Source organism: Indicator indicator, chromosome 14, assembly GCF_027791375.1.
Source record: "Indicator indicator isolate 239-I01 chromosome 14, UM_Iind_1.1, whole genome shotgun sequence".
Classification (NCBI taxonomy): domain Eukaryota; kingdom Metazoa; phylum Chordata; class Aves; order Piciformes; family Indicatoridae; genus Indicator; species Indicator indicator.
The window spans coordinates 16,581,725-16,603,622 of NC_072023.1; the positions used below are offsets into that span (position 1 = coordinate 16,581,725).

The following is a 21,898-nucleotide window of genomic DNA, read 5'->3' on the forward strand; positions in this document are numbered from 1 at the left end:
AGACATCTCTACTGTGATAGAAAATTGATATCTCCATCTGTCAGAGTGCATGCAAGATAATTCATGAAAGAAAATACTCGGTGCTCTCTTCTCTTCACAGTATTTAAACTTCTATTGTAAAAGCAGCTTGAAACTATGCCACAAGACTACACCGTCCATCTTAACCACAGGCAACCTGTTTAGCAAGTCAGGCACTGGAACTTTAATGTTTTTTTTCCCAAGTTCAAATAAGACTGTCACTGAGACTGTCCACTTGGTCTGCTTTTAATTTGCACCAAAAAGCTGGTAAATAAACATTTAGAGCTGTTTATTATATAGATTAAATATGACTTATTTTGCAAAATGCAGCATATTTCTCTGTTTGCAGATGAAACCAACTGTCTTTACATGAGCAGATTTACACAATTGCAGTACACAGATAAGAGTTCATAAATAAAAATTCTACTCCGTATACCATGCCTAGCGATTTTCAAGTCAAGGTAACCTCCAATGCACATAAATAGTGTGGCTGGTTGGCGCAGCCTTCACCACAGATGTGTCTCGCGAATCTCTGCAATGATCTGACTGGCTCGCTGCAGGGCCTGCACACAGAGACAGAAAAGCCAAAATTTAGTCCAGCTTTCTGAACTAACGGAATCTGAAAATATTCCTTGAAGAGGTAACAGTGTCAGCCTAGGAAGTATGACGTTAAAAATCAAATTTAAGCTAACAATTTTCATTCTGAAATGAGCAACAACATTAAGAACTCTCAAGCCTTCCAAACCTGTGAAAGATTAGGCAAGTGGAAAACAAGGAAAAGGTAATGATAAAACTTAGCACAGGTGTGATTAAATCATTTCTCTAGATAGGTAAGAATCAAGAATTGAAAACTGAACATCCAGTTAGAAGCAAAAAGAGGTCATTGTTTTGAGCACCATTTACATACATGTTCCCAATAACATGTTTGTCTTAACATTTTGTACTTACAAACAAATTCTCAAGGGTTTTCCCCCACACACAGTTTTAGTGCTTTAAACCCTCCTTAGACTAAAAGAGAAATCGATGCATTTATTACAGTCTAGCCTGCTAAACTTTAAAGAACACAATACCAGCTAATATAAACAAAATCTAAAGTATTACTCCCAGTTTGGGGAAATCTGAGCTATGAGTTTGGCCCTATAAAGTTTGCAGTTGAAGAGACTTCACAGACACTTGCCCTCACTCAAATGTTGATCATAACAAAAATTAAACTTGCTGCAGATGGTCTCAGACAAGCGGTATCTGAGGATATCCAATCTCTCAAACACGCACTGTCTGACCACACTAGGTAGGACCACCTCTTGTTAATTCTTCAGTGAGTTGTAGAGGGACTCTTTCCTATGCAGTTCAGCCCAAAGCTGTGTATTTCTACTGCACCTGTAGCCAACTGCCATACAGCACATAACTGAAAATGGAAAAAATGAAGAGTTCTGCAATAAGGACATGCCACCAGCTCACTGTCATACAGATGTACGCGGGACTCATGGGAAGTGAGTCCCAACATTCCCACAATTACAAGGTACAGTAGGCTCTGGATGGTGCATATACATGAATGACACTTAAAACATTATAAACTTAATCCCCCAAAGAGAATACTAAAAGTTAAACAAAAGCAAATTATTAAACCCAAATATATAATTGAAAATAACACACAGATTAGAGCTTCTGCTTTACACCAAAATATCATTTGAGTCACCTCTTTGCAAGCACTCAATCTACATAATAGTTTCTGGTCACACACTGATTTTAACTCCTCTAGCAGAGAGAAGCAATATGCTGGCGTAGTCTTAAAAAGCAGCAAAGAAAAAAGGAAGGCAAGTCTTCCAGAAATCTCATTTATATGGTTTAAATTTAATTAAACACACCCCACCCCGCCCCATGAGTTCCTGATCTTTTTAATACCTTTAGCATGTCAGCTGCCTCTTTTCTGCGCTGTGCCATGTCCTCAGATTCTGTCAGAAGGTCATCCAGCAACAAGGATTTGTACAGCTGGCCTACCAGCTCACTCTGAAGCGTGTCTTTCACATGATTGACCAGAAAATGCATCACTGCCTTTGGCACACTGCAAGCACACAAAGATTGTTTCTTCAGAAAGAATTATCCAAAACCAGGTCTGCTCTAGACTGAGGAATGCAGAATGTGAACAAATGGCTACATGCAGTCTTGGCTCAAACTAACAGGAATTCACCACTATCATAGATAAAATCTCTCTCAAATAAATGCAGCAATTTGTACAACTTACGAGCTGCTGATTTCTTCCAAACTGTAAGGAATGTGAATATATATATATATCATTTATTAATCTCTACAAATGTCTGAGGGGTGGGTGTCAACATGAAGGTGTCACTCTCTTTTTGGTGGTGCCCAGTGATAGGACAAGGAACAACAGGTATAAGCTGGAACACAGGAGGTTCCACTGCAGAATAAGGAGAAACCTTGTTACTGTGAGGGTGACAGAACACTGGAACAGGCTGCCCGTAGAGGTTGTGGAGCCTCCTTCTGTGGAGACTTTCAAAACTCGTCTGGATGTGTTCCTGTGCAACCTGCCCTAGGTGATCCTGCTCTGGCAGGAGGTTGGACTGAATCTCTGGAGATCCTTCCAACCTGTAACATTCTGTCCTGTGATTTCCAGGTCTGTCAAGCTAAAACACCTGAAAGAAACTACTGTCTTAGTGCCAATTTCCATGCCACTAAGCTTCCTGAAAAAAGTCCAAGTTTTTAATCTAGCTGAACTTGATTTTCTTTAGGACTTAAGATGTGTACTCTTCTGGGAAAAAAAAGGGCACAATATTTCCATAAGTACTGACCAAAGCAAATCATCATACTAATGCAGTACCAAAAACTGTGGATAGAAACACAGATTCAAAAATTGAATGAGTGCACCCTAGATTATTTCACCAGAGGGACAATAACTGACAATAAAAATACTGATAGTTGTTCCCAACAGAGAGATAGAACATGTTAGTTTAGGTAACCTTGTTGGTGTCATTCCTGACAGCAGTATATTGCAACTAGAGTACTGTCTCATTAAGTAGTGAGCTAAATCTAAATCATGGCAGAACAAGAATGTTTTGCTCACTCTGAGTGCTGCAGTTGTCACTTGACATTAGGCCATGTCCCCAAGTGCTATGACTACACATTTTTTTTAACACTCCCAGGGCTACTGACTAACACCTCCCTGGGCAGCCTATTCCAATACCTGACCACCTTTTCAGTAAAGAAATGTTACCTGATGTTCAACCTAAATCTCCCCTGATGAAACTTAAGGCCATTTCCTCTCATTACATCACTTGATACTAGGAAGAAGAGACCAACGCCCACTTCGCTACAACCTCCTTTCAGGTAATTATAGACAGCAATGAAGTCTCCCATCAGCCTTCTCTTCTCCAGACTTCTCCAGATTGTTTAAATCTCCTTTCCTTCAGCTTCTCCTCATATGACTTGTTCTCCAGACCCTTCACCAGCTTCACTGCCTTTCTCTGGACACACTCCAGCAACTTAAGGTCCCTCCCGTAGTGAGGGGCCCAAAACTGAACACAGCATTTGAGGTGAGAGCTCACCAATGCCAAGTACAGGGGCATAATCACTGCCCTACTGCTAGTTACACTATTCCTGATCCAGCCAGGATGCTGTTGGCCTTTGTGGCCACCTGAGCACACTACTGGCTCCTGTTCAGCTGGCTGTCAACCAGCACTCCCAGGTCTTTACTGCCAGGCAGCTTTCCAGCCACTCTGCCCCAAGCCTTTATCATTGCCTGGGGTTGTTGTGAGCCAAGTGCAGGGCCTGGCAAAGTAACATGATAAAATAACCAGATTATACACACGACTCTGGAGGGTATTACAACATTTGTATGGTTTAAACATTTCTAGGAAGTTTTGGTTTACCTGTCCTGAATGTTCTTCCTGACAATAAGGAAGTAAGATTTAATAAGTCGTTCAATCACTTCACAATCTCGTTGCTCACGGGCGGAAAGTTTGCGTGCAACAGGCACAGGCTATGTAAAAACAAACAAAAAACAACCTCAGTTTACCAATTCTGCTCATTTGCATAAGTAAATAAAACTCTGGAGTCTAAAATAATCTATTGCTCTTTTAGTTTTATAGTTTGATAGGTGTAACCTGTCTTGCAACAACCTCTAATTCTTCAGAAAAAAAAATTACAGACATACCAAAATCCAGATCTGTGAAACAGAGAGCACCACTATGAAATGTTGTTTTTTAAAGCACCACTACTAAATACTGTTTTTAAAAGCTCCCTAAAGGAACTAAACTCTTCAAACACTTACGGGATCACCATCTACTTTTATCTTAAGCGGGTTTTGTTTGTAATGATTATTTTCCTCTAATACAAAAATGCCAATTTCAGTAAAAAAGAGCAGGAATTTGATTTGATACATGAACTGAGACTTATTTCTCTACAAAGAGCAATCTAGACAAGAGTTCACACACACATGAATTTGTGGAAGGAAGCCAGTTATCCCAAGTCACAGGCCAAAAAACTGGACAAGTGAAGGATTAAGGACTGGGCAAGCAGAAGACCCTGTCCCTGTAGTGGTAGTTATTTTAAAAGACACCACATATTAGTATCAAAGTTACAAGACGTGAAATTCAGATGGTTTATATCCTGAGCCTAAACTACAAAGAGGCAGTATTTGTCTTTCTTGACTCACCACATCTAGTAGGTTTACAGCATGTCCTTTTTGAGGACTAGCAGGTAGGGCTGCAGCTGGCTTGGATTTCTCCTCTGCTGATACCTCTTCCACTTTTGAAGGTTTCAGCATTCCTCTCCAGTTGCCTGTTCCAGGCTCCTGAGGTGCATCTCCTGCTCCTGGAGCAGCCTGCACATACAGAACAATGAACACTGGAATTAGAACTTGGGCACTGCAAAGCAGCATCTAATCAAATTATTTTCTTGAGCAATAGGTAATGCTCACTAAAAATGAGATTTTCACATATACATTCCCTTCATTCTGTTCTACACAGTCCATACCTTTGTTCTCTCTTTGCTGCTTGACACAAAGTACCAGTAAAATGGAAGCTTTTAAAACTTACATTCTTCCTAATAATGCTATGAATATGCCTCACACAGAAGAACTTCCCAGCATTTTAAGGGTATAAAAATCACTTCAGAAATACCAAATGGTCTTCCTTAAACGTTTGGCTTTTACCACACATTCCTGGAGCAATATAGCCCATAGTATCAGGATCATTCTAATAGTATGTTTTGAAGATCACCACAGCTCTTTGAAGACTTGAATTAAAATATGAACTTGAACTTTCTTACAATAGCAGTTAAAAAAACACGCACAGTTATGTTGCTGGGTACCACAGCTACGGATGTATTTGTGCTGCCAGACCTCAATTTACAGAAGACTTTTTTTGTAACAAATCAAAATCAAACCCAAAATGCTCCATCCTCTGGAAGGGAAGATCAGGGTTTCTAGACAAATTCCATTTTCTCCTGAGAAAAAGCCACAACTCTTAAACATTATGACAAAAGAAACATTAGTATCCACTACATAGTAAATTAGTATTTTCAAACCCCCAACAGTTTAGTTTGATGTGTACCAGTGCAAATTTTAACGTTCTTATCTTTCCATAAGCATAGTATCTGTTCTACTACTGTGCTTTAAAAATTCACTATTTGAAAAGCATTCAAAGCTCTGAACTACTGCTACTACTTTTCTTTTTTCAGATATACAAGGCAATAAGGTAAATTTATCTCTTGTGCTGATCTTGAGTCTCAAAAAAAAAATAAAGTGTGAGAAACAAAGCATGGCAAATAGAACACCAACAGCTGTATACTTGGAGGAAACCCAGCTAAACTCTGCACATCAGAAATTTTGTTAAAATTGCACAACTCTTCAGAGGCACTGTAAAAAACACACTATAAGAATCCAGATCAACCTCTGCTAGTAAGAGAGACCTGTCAATGACCAAACGTTATTTCTAACTGCAAGACAGATATTCAAAATGGCAATAAGCCCAATGCCACTCTCATTCAGTATGACTGTGGAGGATGCTCTGTCTTCAAAGTATCAGAAAACAAAATCAAGTTCCTTAACAGGAGTGTTGAGTATGTACCACCTAATAAATGACTGGTTTTGTGGGAAACAAATGAAACTATTTGTCAGATTCCTGCAACTTATATCACAACAATATCCTCACAGTAGCTCTCAATTTACCTGACAAAAATAGTCAAAAGTGCACTGGACTGGATTTTGGCTTTAACTGCTTTGTTCAGGACAGAAATGGCAGCTTTGCAGGAGAAGCTGAATGTGGATAAGCAATGAAGCAGAAAGCCTGAGTCCCCTTGCTACTTCCAAACTTGTGATTATGCATATTTTCTGACTCCAAGTAAAAGCAATTAGCAAAAATATCTTTACTGTAATGAGCTACTTTAACATTAGAGAGAGCACACCTAACTCGTAAAGCACCACTGCAGAACACATTTCACAAAGGAAAGTAAAACAGGTATTGAACCATTATGTGAAACAACTAAAAGGAGGTTCAGTTTGAAGAAATCCTATAAAGATTCCCTGCAGAAAGCAGGAAACTCACATTTTGTTTTACCTTATCTTCTGTCCTCCTCCTTTAACTGTCAACACATTAAAAACATGCAGTTTAACAACCATGCTGAACACTTTTGATTACAACACTGTTGCACCAAACAGTCTACTGACTACAGTTTGAAACAAATGCACAAGACATTGTAGCCAAAACTTTAAACAGACAAGAGTTATTGTCACCTCAAATGGCACATCTTTACCTGCCACTGCACATACTAAAATCAGTAATGCCAAGTAATCTATACTCTGTAGGACATACTGTGTCAGTGACAGAGCACTCAGTACAAACTGCTTTCCATACAATCTGTGATGCACCACAACAGAAATGTGCATGCAGTGCTTATAGGAAAAATCAAGACAGACCTTGCCATCAGCCTCAGCAGAAGGAGCAGTAACAGTCTCCTGGGAAGCAGGTGGCAATGCACCTGGAGCTTTTGTAGACTAAGGAAAGTAAAAAATGCAGGGAGGGGAAAAAAAATAAAATAAAAAACTTTCAACTGAAGACCACCAAACCTACCTAGCAGACTTCATACACTTTTATCTACTAGTATCTTTAAAAATCAAGAAAATACTTTGCATTTGCCAGCAAAGCATCTCCAAGACAATTAGGAGAAGGATGGCTTATCTGCATTTAATTTTATTTGAGCTCCTACACTAGTAGTATAACTGTGAAGTCAATAAAAAGAAGGATCAAAAAGCACTAAAAGCAGTCACTAGATAGCTACCTTAAATTCACAATTTATGTATGATCTGGCTTTACCCATTAAAGCAGTAATATTAGATTGATTCTGGGACTCCACCTCACTTTGTAAGCTAACAAACTTTATGAGCAGATTTCTGTCAGCTGTAGTAACTCCTGTTACAACATATGAGGAGCTTAAACGATATTCTTTGTATTTGGAGTCTAAATGTTTCACCTAGTATTAACCACCTAGCTGTATCAAATTCCAGCTGATTATCAGATCATTCATTTCCACAACTGGGCAGTGTTTTCCATGACACTTGGTCCTTCCACCCCTGAATTTTCTTGTCATGGAACCAATCCCAAATCCTGGCAATACTAAGCAAGCTCTAGAGACAGAATATGTGACTGGATTATGATGATCAACTGAAAATGCCACCTCTATCATCGTCTCCCAAAGAAAGCATGACTTCAGTAAATTGCAATTTTAAATGTTCCTTGAAAAAAAAAAACAAAAAAAACCCAAGCCCAACCACCAAGTCACTGTGTTGGCACACAGAATACTCTAAATCACTTGTTCATTTTTTGAAATCGATATGGCTCCACTATAAATTTAACCATGCAAGTTCTGACTCTAACTCCTGCAGGCATTTCGAGTACTAAGTATAATAATAATTTAAATTTATAGACAAGTCTACAGAAATCCCAGATTTAAACCTGCCCAAAACTGTATCTTTAGAATTAAAAGCACGTTCCACTTCTATCCCACGAAATTCAAATTTAAAAAGTCAATACCTGGAAGCTCCTAAAACTGTTACTAGGGCAGCATATCAAAGTTTCTAATGCTTAGCTTGGATCAATGGTGAATGCATTAAAATTTCACTGAATAAATAAATAAAAACCAGCATTTACTTACCTTGTCTCGTGGCACAGCAGAAGACAATTCTCGGGCTAATCTGTTACGCCTTTGTTCCTTTAAAAACAACCCAGCAAGACCTCAATTATGTATCAACACATATGCAAGATTTATATTTCACAAATGACTTGCATTTTAGAGATAAACACTTGTAATTCCATCTCATCCAGTGTCATGTACTCATACTAATAAGCTATGAAAACCTCAATTACTTGGTTAAAAACACTTCAATTACTTGGTCAAAAGTAAATTCTTAATATACTTTTGCAAAACTCTTTGCAACACACTTCATAATCCAAACTAGAGCCTTTATAAAACAAGATCAAAGCTATATAGTATAGATACTCTACAGTCCTCAGTACACTTTAAATCTTCAAAGTAATCTAAAAGGATTTGATTCTATGGCCAGCAGGATTAGCCTAAAAGGAAGGAAGCTGAATTCAGTGTATAGGAAAATGGAATTTGAAGCAATCAGGACAATCAAAGATCTGATTTTTCTTGAAATTATGAACTGAGCGTCCACTGAATAAGGGTCAGATGTTTTATGTGCCTTTTTTCTTCAAACATTTCAAGGTTCAGGAACACGTTGGGAAAGAACTAGTTTAAATAACACATAATAATACAATAATCTCATATGTTCAACTTCCTGAAGTCCTAATTTTTGTACTCACAGCAGTTTGCACATACACTGTCTCTGAACTAGATCAAAGAGCAGTGTACCAAGGCAAATTCAATTGCATACCTAGTCAATACAATATTTATGGATAGAAGAAAGTAAAAGGTTAGAACTAAAGAGCAGAAAAGATAACATTTAAAATAAAGGAACATTACTGTGAAAGAACATGTTGGTTAAGCAAGAGGAACACAAGAGTGTTATTAGCAAGCTCTTACCCAGATATGTGAAGTACTGAATGCAATAAAATCAGATTGCAAGAAAGAACTGAGCAACAAGTATTATCAAAGCTGGGCCTGAAAACCAGAAAGACCACTGAAATTGTAAAAGGCTTATGAGAGATTGATGGAGAAAACTTTTGGGGAGATTTAAGCATGGTCACACAGAGATTCAAGAACAACGTTGAAAGGAAGCAGAGGTTAGAACCTGAATAGAAGAAACAACAATTTTTTTAACCTTTCATGAATGAGGGGAATGTGATAGCTATTGATACATTAATCATGAAACAGAATCTAGTTAGTTCAATATTAAAGACTATTTCATAACTATTTAAAGCTTTCCTTCCAAAATTTTCATTTAATAGCCAGTATTCAGGTGCCCATCTGATATTCCAGACAGAAATACAGGCAAAATAGTTTTCAGTGAAGTATCAACCACTGCTCCTGAATGGAATGTGCAATATAAATCTAATAAACCACTATATCACAAAAGTATATGCTCATCACATTGTTATACTTCCAAATGTAGAACCATGATTCAATGAAAGAATTTGAAAGACTCTTTTTTTTCCTTTATCCATTATTTTGGCTCTCAATTAAAGGGGTCAAAAGACCTTTTAAAGATAATGTATTTTCTTACCTCTATGTTGTTATTCATTAAACCACAGGCATCAGCGAAGTCTGGATGTTTGGTATTGATATAAGCTAACTCAATGGCCACTAGATTATGAACCTGCAATTCAACATTATTCACAGTTCAATACTTCAGTAAGTAAGTCTAATGCTAGTGAAGAGCAATCACATACAATGCTAGAAAGCATAGTCTAACTATCCATAACAAAAGGCTATTCTTTACTGCCATTAAAGTTCTGATCCCGAAGGTAAGAAGGGAATGCACTCCTTCACTGCAGTGACATTGGGATCTACAGCCAGTTTGGATGTAACATCAATTTAACTTGTTAGCTTCATCAAGCTAACCCCTCTCCAGCAATAAACAAGCAAACCTCAGCAATTTAATGAGTGTAAACTGTGAAGTGAGCTATATAGTCAACCTTCAGCCAAAAGCCACATACAACATCTGAACTAGTGAGATGGCTCATTTATAGTGAGCACACAGAACAGTTTTTGCTTTTCACATCAAACATGCACAGGTTCAATAACTGAAACACTTTGTTTCCTCCCTAATAAGCAGCCTAAAGTAGACCATTATATTAAAACATATTTACTCAGAGCTAGAAGTTGGATTTTCAGTTCTCACTAGTTAAAGGGCATTCCAAGCAAAACAAACATTTTTTGTTGATTTTCTTTCTCAAACATACAGAAAAAAATACTACAATTTAATTTTTATTTCCCAAACATCTTCTCTTACATGTGAGGGAAATAAATGTGTATCAGAAAGACTAGGAAATGTTAAATCAAGTTTTAATAAGATTCTTCTTTGGAAATGGAAACACAGAGGACAGTAAGATGAAGAGGGTTTCCATCACCTTTTTAGCTTTTATGTATCAATCTTCTAATACAGAAGAAGTTTTAAACTGTGTAGAGATTGAATACCCAGCTATTTAGCAAATAAAAGTTATAAATCCTTTAATGATTTGGATTCCTGACCTTATAGAGCAAAACAGAAGCATCAAGAAAGACACCAGAAAACAGATGCTTTTTCCAGCGTAATTATTGCAGATGGAAAATTACCATTTCATTTGTGACAGGAAGTCTTCTACGCAGAAGACAGGTTACTACTTCAACTATGGCATCGTGCAATTTAGGAAATCTCAATAATTCCTAAGAAATAGAACAAAAAAATTTACTGATGAGTTTTTCCAGAACTTTTTTAGGGAAGTGGTGGGAGAAAAGTCCAGTAATTACAAAGGTAGTTCTAAAGTATGTATTTTTACCTGGGTACTGTAATTACTACAATGCTGGATAATCCTCTGCATTTCTTCATGAACCAGCTCCACACAGCGCAAGCTAGGTTCTTCTAAACGTTTGATTTGCCTTTTCACCAGTAATTCAAATGAAACTTCAGGAACAAACAAGGCAGGACGAGGACCCTAGTTCAAAAGGAAGGGAAAATAAAGCTAAATTGTGCATTAAAATAATATACATTTTTGAGTAGTAGTATCTGATGAAGCCAAGAATAAATCTGGTCACAGTGCTTGCACCCAGAACAACACCAAGAGCAGATCTTAAGAGCAAAATAGGTTACAAGAATATTTAAAAATAAAAGCAATAAATTATTACCTTTAAAACAAACTCTGTGTCAAATAATGAGCAACCAGTTTCCTTGTAAAGTCTTGGAAGATTCCTACTTACTAATGTCACTCTAGGCTTACAACTACAAACAATTTTTTTTCAATTTTGTGGATCCAAGTTTAAATGAAATTTATTGGAAAGACTCTTCCTAACTCCAGAAAGAAAGGCTGCCATTACTTATTTGACAGTCCTGGGCATAGAATACTTACTTTAAGGCAAGTAGGGTTTTTGTTAAGTATAATCATAATACAGTGTCACTGATTTGAGCACAACTTCATTTATGACCACACATACCCATGCTTAGCTATACACAAAACATTTTTAACCTGAAATTTCCTTTTTTTCTTATTTTGTTTTTAAATCAAATTAACTTCAGAAACATAAAGATGCACTATATCACATAAAACCAAGACATCTCTCCTGTTGCTAAGTACTGTTACATTTACAGAAGGATAAGAGCATGCACAATGATCATTGCTGCAGAGTACCTAATGTGCTCCAAGTTTAAAGTAATTGACCATGCAGAAATGTGACTTTCTATACTCAACAGAACACAGTACAAAGCAGACTTACCTGTCTGACATCCAAAGTCAAGCTCTAGTCTATAAACTGCAAAATTTAGAAGCTAACTTACTCTGCTCATTTTTAGCAATACCAACTCCCATAATCACAAGAAACCAAATCTGGCCTGTGAACACTGAATCATTAAAGACCTGTGTTCCTCATACAGAATTAAAATATCAGAGTATTTCCTAGCCCATACATCTCAGAAAGTCTTCATAGTTTAACAGAAGTACTTAATGCAAAATAAATGCAGAGGCAGTCTTCCATCACCATTTCTGTAATATATAATAGCTTCTAGTAAAGGGTTGCCAGAGCTGAGCTTTATTTCAACCTGTAAATAACAGTCATGAAATACAAGCATTTACCTTAAACTCATCCATGTACAATAATGGCTGTAAATTTGGATATTGTCAAATTTTCTACTTAAAACACCAAAAAGTGGGACTCTGCTTCTTCATATTAACTCATTCATCTGAAATCATTAATACAAAGGACTGAAAAAGCACACATTTGTTGAATCTTTCTCTTCAAATCCAACATATAGCAGGAACACTTAGAAATACAGAAGAACACTCACAGTAGCATTTCTAATGGCAGTCAGAATATCAATAGTGTTAAGGCCACCCAGTGGGTCAACAGATTCTAAAGTTCTTCCAAAGGTCTCATGAAAAATGTAGCAGATTCTGGCTCCACCACACCTGAAAGAATAAAATAACAGCTGAAGTAGCAAACAAAACAAAACAAACAAACAAAAGCTCTATTGCAAGCATTTTTTAGTTATCTGGATTCAAACATTTCTGAGTTTGTTATGCTCTAGTGCAGTACTAGTGCCAAAGAAAGTCAGCAAGGGCTACTGTTGTCAATCTAACTGCTCAGTCAATATTCTAGAAACCCATTTGGTACTTACAGCTCTGAAGTCTCTATGTATTTTGCTGTTCCTTCAATAGTGTTACAATATTCTGTGGCAAATTTGGTAATAAGCTGCAATAAGGTGGCACTTTTGTCCTCAACAGGTTCTCCATAGCTGTTTAGTAAAGACTGGTACTGAGCAGCTAAAACATTGATTCTGGTTTTCAGTTCTGGCAAGCAATCCCTGATATGATGCATCAGTAGTCTAAAAATAGAAGACAATGTCTCATGAGAAGGGTGGAAGTTTCAGCTTTATCATCTCCATCCAAACAGAGAAGATTCAGAAAATAATCAAAAGAAAATATTTACTTAGGAAAGCTACAGTAAATTCATAAAGTGATTTTGGAACCAACCAGAGACAGGGAAAGTAAAAATAAATGTTTACACTTATTTCTAATACTCCAATTTATATCTTAGTATCTTTAAAAGCACACATTTATTTTATTTTACATAATATGTAATACCTGTTCAGTGTTCTAGCAAGATACTTGGTTCCATTCCGATTGGCTAGGGAAGGATACTTCTTTTGAAGAAAACCATACTCATCACGAATGGAATCAGCTACACTCTTCTTATTGTTAATATCCAACTGACTCCTGAAGTTGAAAAGTAGCATTACATAGAAAAGAAAAAAATTTTAAAATTACACCTCTGCTTTTCTGGCCAGGACATCTAACGCTTGACTTCTGCTTTACACACAAAACTCACCTTCCTTAGACCATAAAGGATTTTATTTCTTTTTCCATGCAGCATAGTCAACAAATCAGTATGAGTAGCAGCTGTAAATAAACTAAGCAACACTTACCAAAACTACATGAGATTTGACCTAGCTAATGCAAAGAAAATAAAGCCAGCTGTACTACAGCCATATGCAGTTAGCACTAATACATACAAGATCGGTACTGCATCAGTGCTAATGTGACCAGCTGACCAGAAGCATCCCTCATGCTAAAAAAACAAAACAGCAGCAGCAACAAGTGACATTACAGTTGTTTTAGAACTGTCCCCATTACTTTCCAAAACAGCAAATAGCTGAGTGGAAGAAGAGAGAGGCTTTTGAAAAGTAAGCAACAAGCTTCTCATTTGCTCATTCAGAAGTGTATTTCAACATCAAGCCACCTTACTCTTAAAACTATATTCAAAGCTTCACTTCGTATTAACACAATTTTAAAAAGAGCATCAATGTGCACAGACAGACCTGTTCACAACTCCAATGATGCCAAGTTTGACCGGAATCACTCTTCCCAAGAGTACATCCATAGCATCAGTGCCAGCATCCATGAGATCCAACTTTGTGATAACAGCAAGGGTTCTTCGACCTACCAAAAGAAAAAAAAATCATTCACAGGGATGCTTTGTCTTGATCAGAGTAGCTAAAACTCGTAATTCAAAAAGTTCCTTATACAGCTGAATAAATTTTAACACTACAAATCAGCAAAGACTAGCTCAAGAACATGTGGTATTAGTCTATCTGGAACCCTTTATTAACAGGAGTATAATAAGGGTTTGACAGGTATTGTTCACCACACAGATCTTGTTAAAGAAAAAGGTTTAGGTAGCATGCAGTTTGAAGTTGTCATTACTGCCTACAACAAACATCTTTGACATTGTACACAAGGTTGGAGGCATTGCTAAGCACTTGTGCAAAAGACTAATGCACATGGGACTGAAAAGCTTGAGTAGACACAATGTATTTCTAGTATGTATGTAGGACCAGATATAAGAGCAATCTTTTTGGAACTACATCTGAAATACCTCTACTCACTGGAGAAGCTGCTAAAGAAAGCAACAGGCCCACTTCCAGCATAGTACATCAAATGCACAGCTGAAGGAGACTGAACAGCCTGAAATCCACCTACTGAAGAAACTTTAGGGGACTTAATTTTGCTAATGAAATATTTTTATTGAGTAGGTGACTGAGTATTTTCCAAATTAAAACTAAGCTTCATATTGGATACTGTGGAAGAAAAATGACCTAAATTCATTAAACAGATAAATATGCACATCTAAAAAGGTAGGCTAACATACACATGATTTGTTTAGGACCTTTATATTTCCTGAGCTATTGGATCTGAAAAAAAACATGGTGTGAACTTTTTCTTTAAAATATAGCATGGTTTTTGAGTCTAAAAAATAAACCAGTACATCAGTGAAATCAGTAGGTTCTTGGGTCCTGAAACCTTCATATGAATGAAAGTTAGAGAGTCAACCTACTTTAGTACTTCAAGTTCTCATTACATACCATTACTCCTGCAACATGAGCTGCCACTCCAGACGTTTAAGGTTTCGAATTTTGGGAAGTGATTCACAAGTCATAGCTGATCACTTTTACAGAAGTAAAATTGAAAAGAAAGGGTCTGGTGCCATGAACCAGAACAATTTAACTGAGAAGACTGCCAGAAGAGATTCTCCCTCAAGACTGCATGGCTGTGAGGTGTTCAAAAAAGGTGTAGACGTGGCACTTCAGGACATGGTTTAATGACCATGGTGGTGTTAGATCAATGGTTGGACTTGATCTTAGAGGTCTTTTTCAGCTGAAATAATTCTATGATTCTATGAGAAGGACTTTGGCAGACAGGCCAAAGCAGGCACGGAGTTTGAAAACTTCAGGAAACGTTACACTTTATGGCAAGAAAACTTTGATGGTAAAGCATACCAATCCTAAAATTTCAGCACACCTATTTTTTAAGTATACACAAATCATATATTTTCAAATCACACAATGCCATTTACTAGTCAATAGTACTGACAGCACTTTCCATGAACAAGACGCAGGCAGCCATAGCTTCAGATCTGTTTCAAAGTCATTAGATCAATGTAAAATCACAACCTCCTTTTTATAGATTAAATCAATTCAGCCAGTTCTGTCACACGAATGCAGAGTGTCAAAATTAATATTGAGAGCGTACATTAATTTTGCTCTTACTGAAAGTCACTAAACTAAAGCTAGACAGTCGATTACTAGCTTCAGGATGCTGCATTTTCTCTACTAAAATAAACTATGTTGGACAATAAAGCAGGAAGTATTCCTAAGAGACCATCGTAAAAAAAAATTAAAAAAAGAAAGTATCAAAACTGCCAACATTTTGTAGTGCAATTTTGCTGCTCTGGAAACAGAAGCAGCTCCTATGTCTACTAGAACAGTTACATGGCCTGTGCATAAGCTGGAAATCTATTAGATACTCATTAGTCACAACATTCTCTGAGTTGAGCCTCTGTAGTGCAGAGACTGCATCACAAAGCCTTTAAACAAATATAATAATTGTATTTTCTAGGAATCACAGTGGCATTTATTTTTCATACTATTTTTTGCCCTTCAGTTTTGTTTTAGGATTTAGAAAAGAAATTGAATTAAAGGATCATTTTTTCTTGTTGCTTACCATCTGGATCCACCTCCCGTGCAATTTTAAGTGCTTCTGAAGTGGCCATGTCTGTGTTAGCAGCTGTGACCGCCAGAATAATTGAATTTGGGTTACTGATGAATTGAAGGATTAGCTCTCTTATCTGAAGTTCAATGTCCTTAGGCTGATCACCAACAGGCACCTAGAGGAAAAAAAAAAAAAACAGAGAACTGTTCAAAATTGTACATATATACACACCTGTGTGAGACCACTCATTGAAAGTTCATAGCCTATACCACAGTATAAAATAAAGTTTACCAGTCCTTTTCTTCCCCTTCACAAACACACAGGCGTTACGGTTTTGACAAAAAAAAAGGAAGATCTTGAAAGGTATAAAAATCAAAACCACTATTATGGAAGTAAGAATCAATTCATTTGATAGTGTTGTCAATAAGACTTGGTATCCAAGAACCACCTGCAGAACTGGCAGAATGAAGTGTGTAGATGTGCACACTCAGAGCAAGAAGTCATCTTCACACCACAGAAAGTTATTCAGTATAAAACCAGTACATTTCTCCTAGTGTGTCCTCACATTAAACAACTTCTTACGCAAAATACGCATAGCAACTTCTGGAGAAGCAATGGAGAAACCACTTGCAAACATTTCACTACTCACCTATCTGTACAACTCTGAAACCTCAAGTGCTACCTCTTATGTTAAAAAGAAGATCCTGGCAACACAACACTTGTAATCCCTCAGTAGTATATAGAAAGAAGAAATTAAGCAAATCTACCTCTTGCAATAGCAAAGAACACCAGAAACCCAAGTCTTAGACAAGAGATAGTGACATCTCAGATTTATAAACTGACAACTTGAGGAAAGCTGTTTATCTAGCAATGCAGAATAATGCCAAATAGTGAACATACACTCTGAGTGTTCAAAATACCCTGTTCACAGTGAGCCAGAAGAGCAGCATGCTGCATCTTACCTTCGTCATTCCAGGTAAATCCACAAGAGTCAGATTTACAACATTAGATGAAAAAATCTTAAGATGAATAGGTTCAGGACTGATCCCCTAGAAATATATTAATAATAAAAATTAATCACTATACTGGGTTGTTTAAATGTACCTTTTAGAAAAGCAATAGCTGTAGTTTCATACAAGAAACACCTTCTTCCATCATACACCTTACAATTACATGGTGAGGGAAAAAAGCCTGTTGCTTATAGTCAAGCAATTCCTTGTCTTTGGAAGTAGCCCAGTTTTCCTCTTCATAAAAGCTTCTATATTTTAGTGATTATACAGATATGCAATAACAGAATGCTCATTTTTATGATCACACAAAACTATGCACGTGGGAAAATGGAAGTAAGTTAAACTTGAAGGGTTTATTTTCTCCACTATTATTATAGAAGCTTTAAAGTAGAGCAACAGCAATTCTCTGCATTTTCTTTTTGCTGAAGTCATTCGTCTTAAGAACGCGGTGAAAAAAACAAAATCTCAAGACAGCAAACAGCCATACTGTGTTCTTCATTAGGACAGTTCAATGCTTTTCACTTCTAGCCACCAAAGACCATTTAAGAAAGGTTTAAGCAGCAAAACAATCTATAGCAAGATAAAGATGGACAGTGCAAAAGTTACCTTGTTATTTCCTGAAATCCTCTCTGTTTCATTTTCTATTTCCTGACGAATTTCATCAAAATCTGTATAGATCTGAAGTAGACAAGTAAAAACTGTTTAAAAATAAAAACCAGCGTCCACTTACCTGTATTTACTGTAAAATAATGTCCTCTTCTCCAAGAGACAGTGAAAAACTCTAACTAAGTATACAGAAGGTGAGGGAAAACCAAGAATGACTATCAGTCTTTAAGCTAATGCTCACAGCAATCATTAGTGCTAAAAACTTACAGAAATTTGAATCCTGGTATTTAATCTGTCGATTAATACTGTGAGATGGCAGTTATTAGCACTTATTACCATATCAATGTCAGACAAGGTATAAAAGAGTGTTTACTTAAATATAATTTTAAACACTTAACTACAATTCTAATCTTGCTTCAATCCTTTGAAATTAATAAGCAACAGATAACCTGAAACTCTTCTCATCCTGAAGAGGATGAAGGATAGTTTCATGTAAAAATTTTCCCACTCTTGTGAAAACTGTTCTTCTTCCACCACCCCAAAATAAATTAGAACAGAGCTACCCTTGCAAAGGTTCCCTCTACATTCCTCTCTAGATTTTCTTAAATTTATAGCATCGTCTAGATGGTTAGGAAATCAGTTTAAAGCAATAAACACTTAAATCATTCATCTGCCAACAAAAAAAATGAGACTTTGAGCAAAGAATTAAGCTTTGACTCTCTTATTGAAGTCCTAGGTCACCTCAATTTCTGGTTCTCTTTCCTGATAGGAGAGAGGAGGCCTTTCCTGTTCACAGCTTTCTAAAATCTCTGATGTAGCCAGTTCTTCAGTGGAATGAAACAACTTATGGTTAGATACTTCCTTGTCTTTCCAATATCCATTCTAATTTTGCCAATATCCAAAAAACCAGAAAAAATAACAAAACCAAAATAACACAGAAATGATTAAGACAAATAACTCAGCCAAATCAATGACCCACAGAACAAGCATCAATAAATTTTCCATCTTGAATTTAAAAGACTGTTTTCAGAAGTCTTCTGCTCATAAAAAAACCCAACTTGAAAATCGTCAATTGTCTGGCTTATAATAATCACCTTTTTGGGAAAATCAAGTGAAGAAATACAGAATTAAGTATACATATGACAGCATATTTATGACACTGCTAGTCCATCACAGTAAACATACCTTATTTTTGGTGTGAAGAAATTTACCCCACTCTTCAGCATCTATCTCTGCAAACAAAGAATTGATAAATGAGGAAGAGGAAGCAGATGTTTGAACGACCTTTTTCCAAAATCTCTGTTGAAAACTACAACGTGATTTACTTCATTTTTTCCAAGAAGCAAAAGAAAAATTAGTCTGCTTTTTACAGTTAGATATTAAATAGCTCAGGACAAATACATTTATGATTCTGCTTATTCAAACACTGCACCTCATTAGTCTCTCTCTCTCTTACAGAAGGTCTACCTTCCTTATTATGATTGAGCCAATCGGATATCCTACCACTTTTCAGAAATGGCATAGTGCCTTACATCTCAGCTTGCAACAGAAAACAAAAGAATTATTAGCAGTACATCAAAAACAAATTGAAAATAAACCCAGCTTTTTTCTTTTACCATGCAGTGCGATCAAATCACAGCTGAAATAAAAGGTTAGAAAAAAAACCTGTAGAATGATAACCAAGCAAACAGAAAACAGTGTAAGAATTCTGCATAACAATGAAGTCTTAGGAGAGTATCTCCCTTCCCAAATCTGTCAAGGGCCAAATGTCTTAACCCTTGTCAGTCATAACTGAAGTACTTAAGCACTATTCAAGAGCAGTCCCAGAAACAGCAAAGGAGGTTTTGTCAATTCCTGCTTTGGATCACAGGCAGCAGTTTGAATCATATTGTGAGATACTCACACATTCACAACTAGGTTTCCAAGCATTAGCGATAAGTTTTAGCTCACATTTGAGTCTGTGGTCATTTTCCCTCTGCTCCTCGATATAGAAATCTGCTCTAGAAGAATATTCTACATGAAATCAGGCTAGTTAGCAAACACACTGCTTACACATGCTTGACACATCTTGGTGTCAAAACATTTTTTCCACTCAAGTTGAATTTCAAGATACTGATGAATCAAGATTTTTAGATTTTTTTTTTAAGTATTTGGGAATTAAAAGTGCAGAAAATTCTATGAAGCAGCAACAACACAGAAGAAAAGCAAAAACCATCTCTAGTGCAACAAGGTCAAAAAACTAAAAATCGACCATATCACAAGACTTAGCAAAATAATCAACACGGTAGCAAGTAAAAGTGTAATCAACAAAGTGGCACGGAATGTATGTAGTTTAGTGTATATACAAGCATGCACGCTATGCATAGGCAATAGTGGATAAAGGCAACCTTTAGAAAGGTGTCTTGCATTTTTCCATGTAGCAGGGTCTGCAGTTAAAGAGAAACAGCATTGAATGTTTAAATTTTTAACATATTTAACATCTCATTTTATTAACTTTCAGTACCAGATTGTATTACAAAGATCATAAATGAATTTAGAGAGATGTGCACGCTATTCTACTATTGATGAAAATGTGTCACATATTAACAATATGCACAGAAATTAGATTTAAACACTGATGTGTGTTCATTAGATATTCTATACATTGAAGTTTACTTGATGATGACTATTATTGCTGTTCAGCTAATTCCAACATATCACAGCTTTCTATCTGAGCATAGAAAACAGCACCATTATGCTCCTGAAGGGTGAATTTCTTTGGCAAAATATGTTTCTCATCATTTCCTCATGGCAAGAAAGAAAAAGAATAAAAAAAGTTTTAAAATGTCACTGGAAGTAACATTACTGCTTGATCGGAGGTTTTGCACCAATCTTTCTAATGCTCAGCTGAAAAAAAAACCAACCAACACAACAACCAAAACAATTATGGGAGTTCTGAGAGATTTAAGATGAGGTAATAGTAGCTATTAATCTTCTCAACTTTGAACTGTCTCAAAATATTTTTCTGAAATCTCATAAAAAACAAACCACACCCACTTTTTCTTGAAGAGTTGGTGAGTTCACAGCTCTGCTTTTATTTGATGCCAGTACAGCACCATGGAAGTGTAGGAACATGTTGTTCACATAGATAAGTCAAAGGTTTTTCATCAATGGAAATATGATGATTTACATATTCTGGATCCATTAAAGGAAAAACAATTACAAAAAACCCTTCATTTATCCTTGTTTTAACTTGTTAATATCTACAGATCAATTGAGACAGGAAATTTTTTAAGGCTTAACAAGCCACAAGTTTTCCTTACTATACTTATTAAAAAAAGCCATGAAAAATGGCTTTGTCTTTGTCTTAGATTTGGTGCACACACACAAAAAGAAAGAAATAAAACCAGTTAAGGAATAAATGCAATCTCCTGAGGTGTATCAGAAAAAAAGCTTTTAGAAATACAGCTTGAAAACTCTTGCCCCCCTTATCTGAGGAAATCTGAACTGACACCTTAGTATTTCGGAAACATTTCTCAAGAGCTCTAATTTAATGCAAAGGAGTTTTTAGTAAAGGAGGAAGTATTTGCATTACTCAAAATGAAGGGATGCTCAAGGTAACAAAAAAAATATTTTAATTAACCAACATTCAACAATGTTCTGGTTTACCTGAAGCACATTTTTTTTAATCACTAGTTTCACTGGTAAATCAGTCTTCCCCAGTTCTCCTTCTGGAAACTTTTCAGGCAAAACTTGCAGGGAACTTACCACCTAATTAGATTCAAGATTTAATGCTAGATAAAAGTGTGCAGAAATGGTGTTCTGGTCATTATAAAAGTAAGTATTACAGATCATAAAAAATTTACTAAAACATCAGCTATCAAGAACAAACAGATCCTGCCTTTCCAAAAAACATCTGAATAAAGCAACAGTCTATTTTCTTTTCTGGCTTTGCATATCTTGGAATGAGACTTGAAAACTTCAATTAATATACTGGAAAACTAGACATGACTATAGTATTTTTCTCAGGACTGCCCACCAAACTGTTACTTGTTACCTCCTATATTGCAATACTCCTTTATGAAGCTCAAAAAGAGTACAATGCTAACCAACTTCAGTAATCTGTGTATCTCT

At 36.3% G+C, this 21,898-nt stretch overlaps 1 protein-coding gene across 7 annotated transcripts in view; it reads right to left on the minus strand.

Annotated features, from left to right (window-relative positions):
• Positions 1-524: 524 nt before the first annotated feature.
• Positions 525-21,898, minus strand: part of DNM1L (dynamin 1 like) — a 33,849-nt gene continuing 12,475 nt past the window's right edge. Inside the window, exons 3-20 of one of the 7 annotated variants that reach the window (XM_054387026.1) lie at positions 20,173-20,211; positions 18,971-19,017; positions 17,786-17,857; positions 17,132-17,218; positions 16,182-16,344; positions 14,000-14,120; positions 13,266-13,397; positions 12,800-13,006; positions 12,470-12,590; positions 10,971-11,126; positions 10,768-10,857; positions 9,716-9,808; positions 8,185-8,241; positions 6,950-7,027; positions 4,688-4,855; positions 3,903-4,012; positions 1,921-2,080; positions 525-581 (exon numbers count right to left, since the gene is read on the minus strand). In XM_054387026.1, coding sequence (XP_054243001.1) covers positions 525-581; positions 1,921-2,080; positions 3,903-4,012; positions 4,688-4,855; positions 6,950-7,027; positions 8,185-8,241; positions 9,716-9,808; positions 10,768-10,857; positions 10,971-11,126; positions 12,470-12,590; positions 12,800-13,006; positions 13,266-13,397; positions 14,000-14,120; positions 16,182-16,344; positions 17,132-17,218; positions 17,786-17,857; positions 18,971-19,017; positions 20,173-20,211 — 1,958 coding nt within the window. Of the gene's footprint in view, positions 582-1,920; positions 2,081-3,902; positions 4,013-4,687; positions 4,856-6,904; positions 7,028-8,151; positions 8,242-9,715; positions 9,809-10,767; positions 10,858-10,970; positions 11,127-12,469; positions 12,591-12,799; positions 13,007-13,265; positions 13,398-13,999; positions 14,121-16,181; positions 16,345-17,131; positions 17,219-17,785; positions 17,858-18,970; positions 19,018-20,172; positions 20,212-21,898 lie in introns of all 7 variants that reach the window. The other 6 variants (XM_054387024.1, XM_054387027.1, XM_054387025.1 and 3 more) reach the window with 6 other exon arrangements.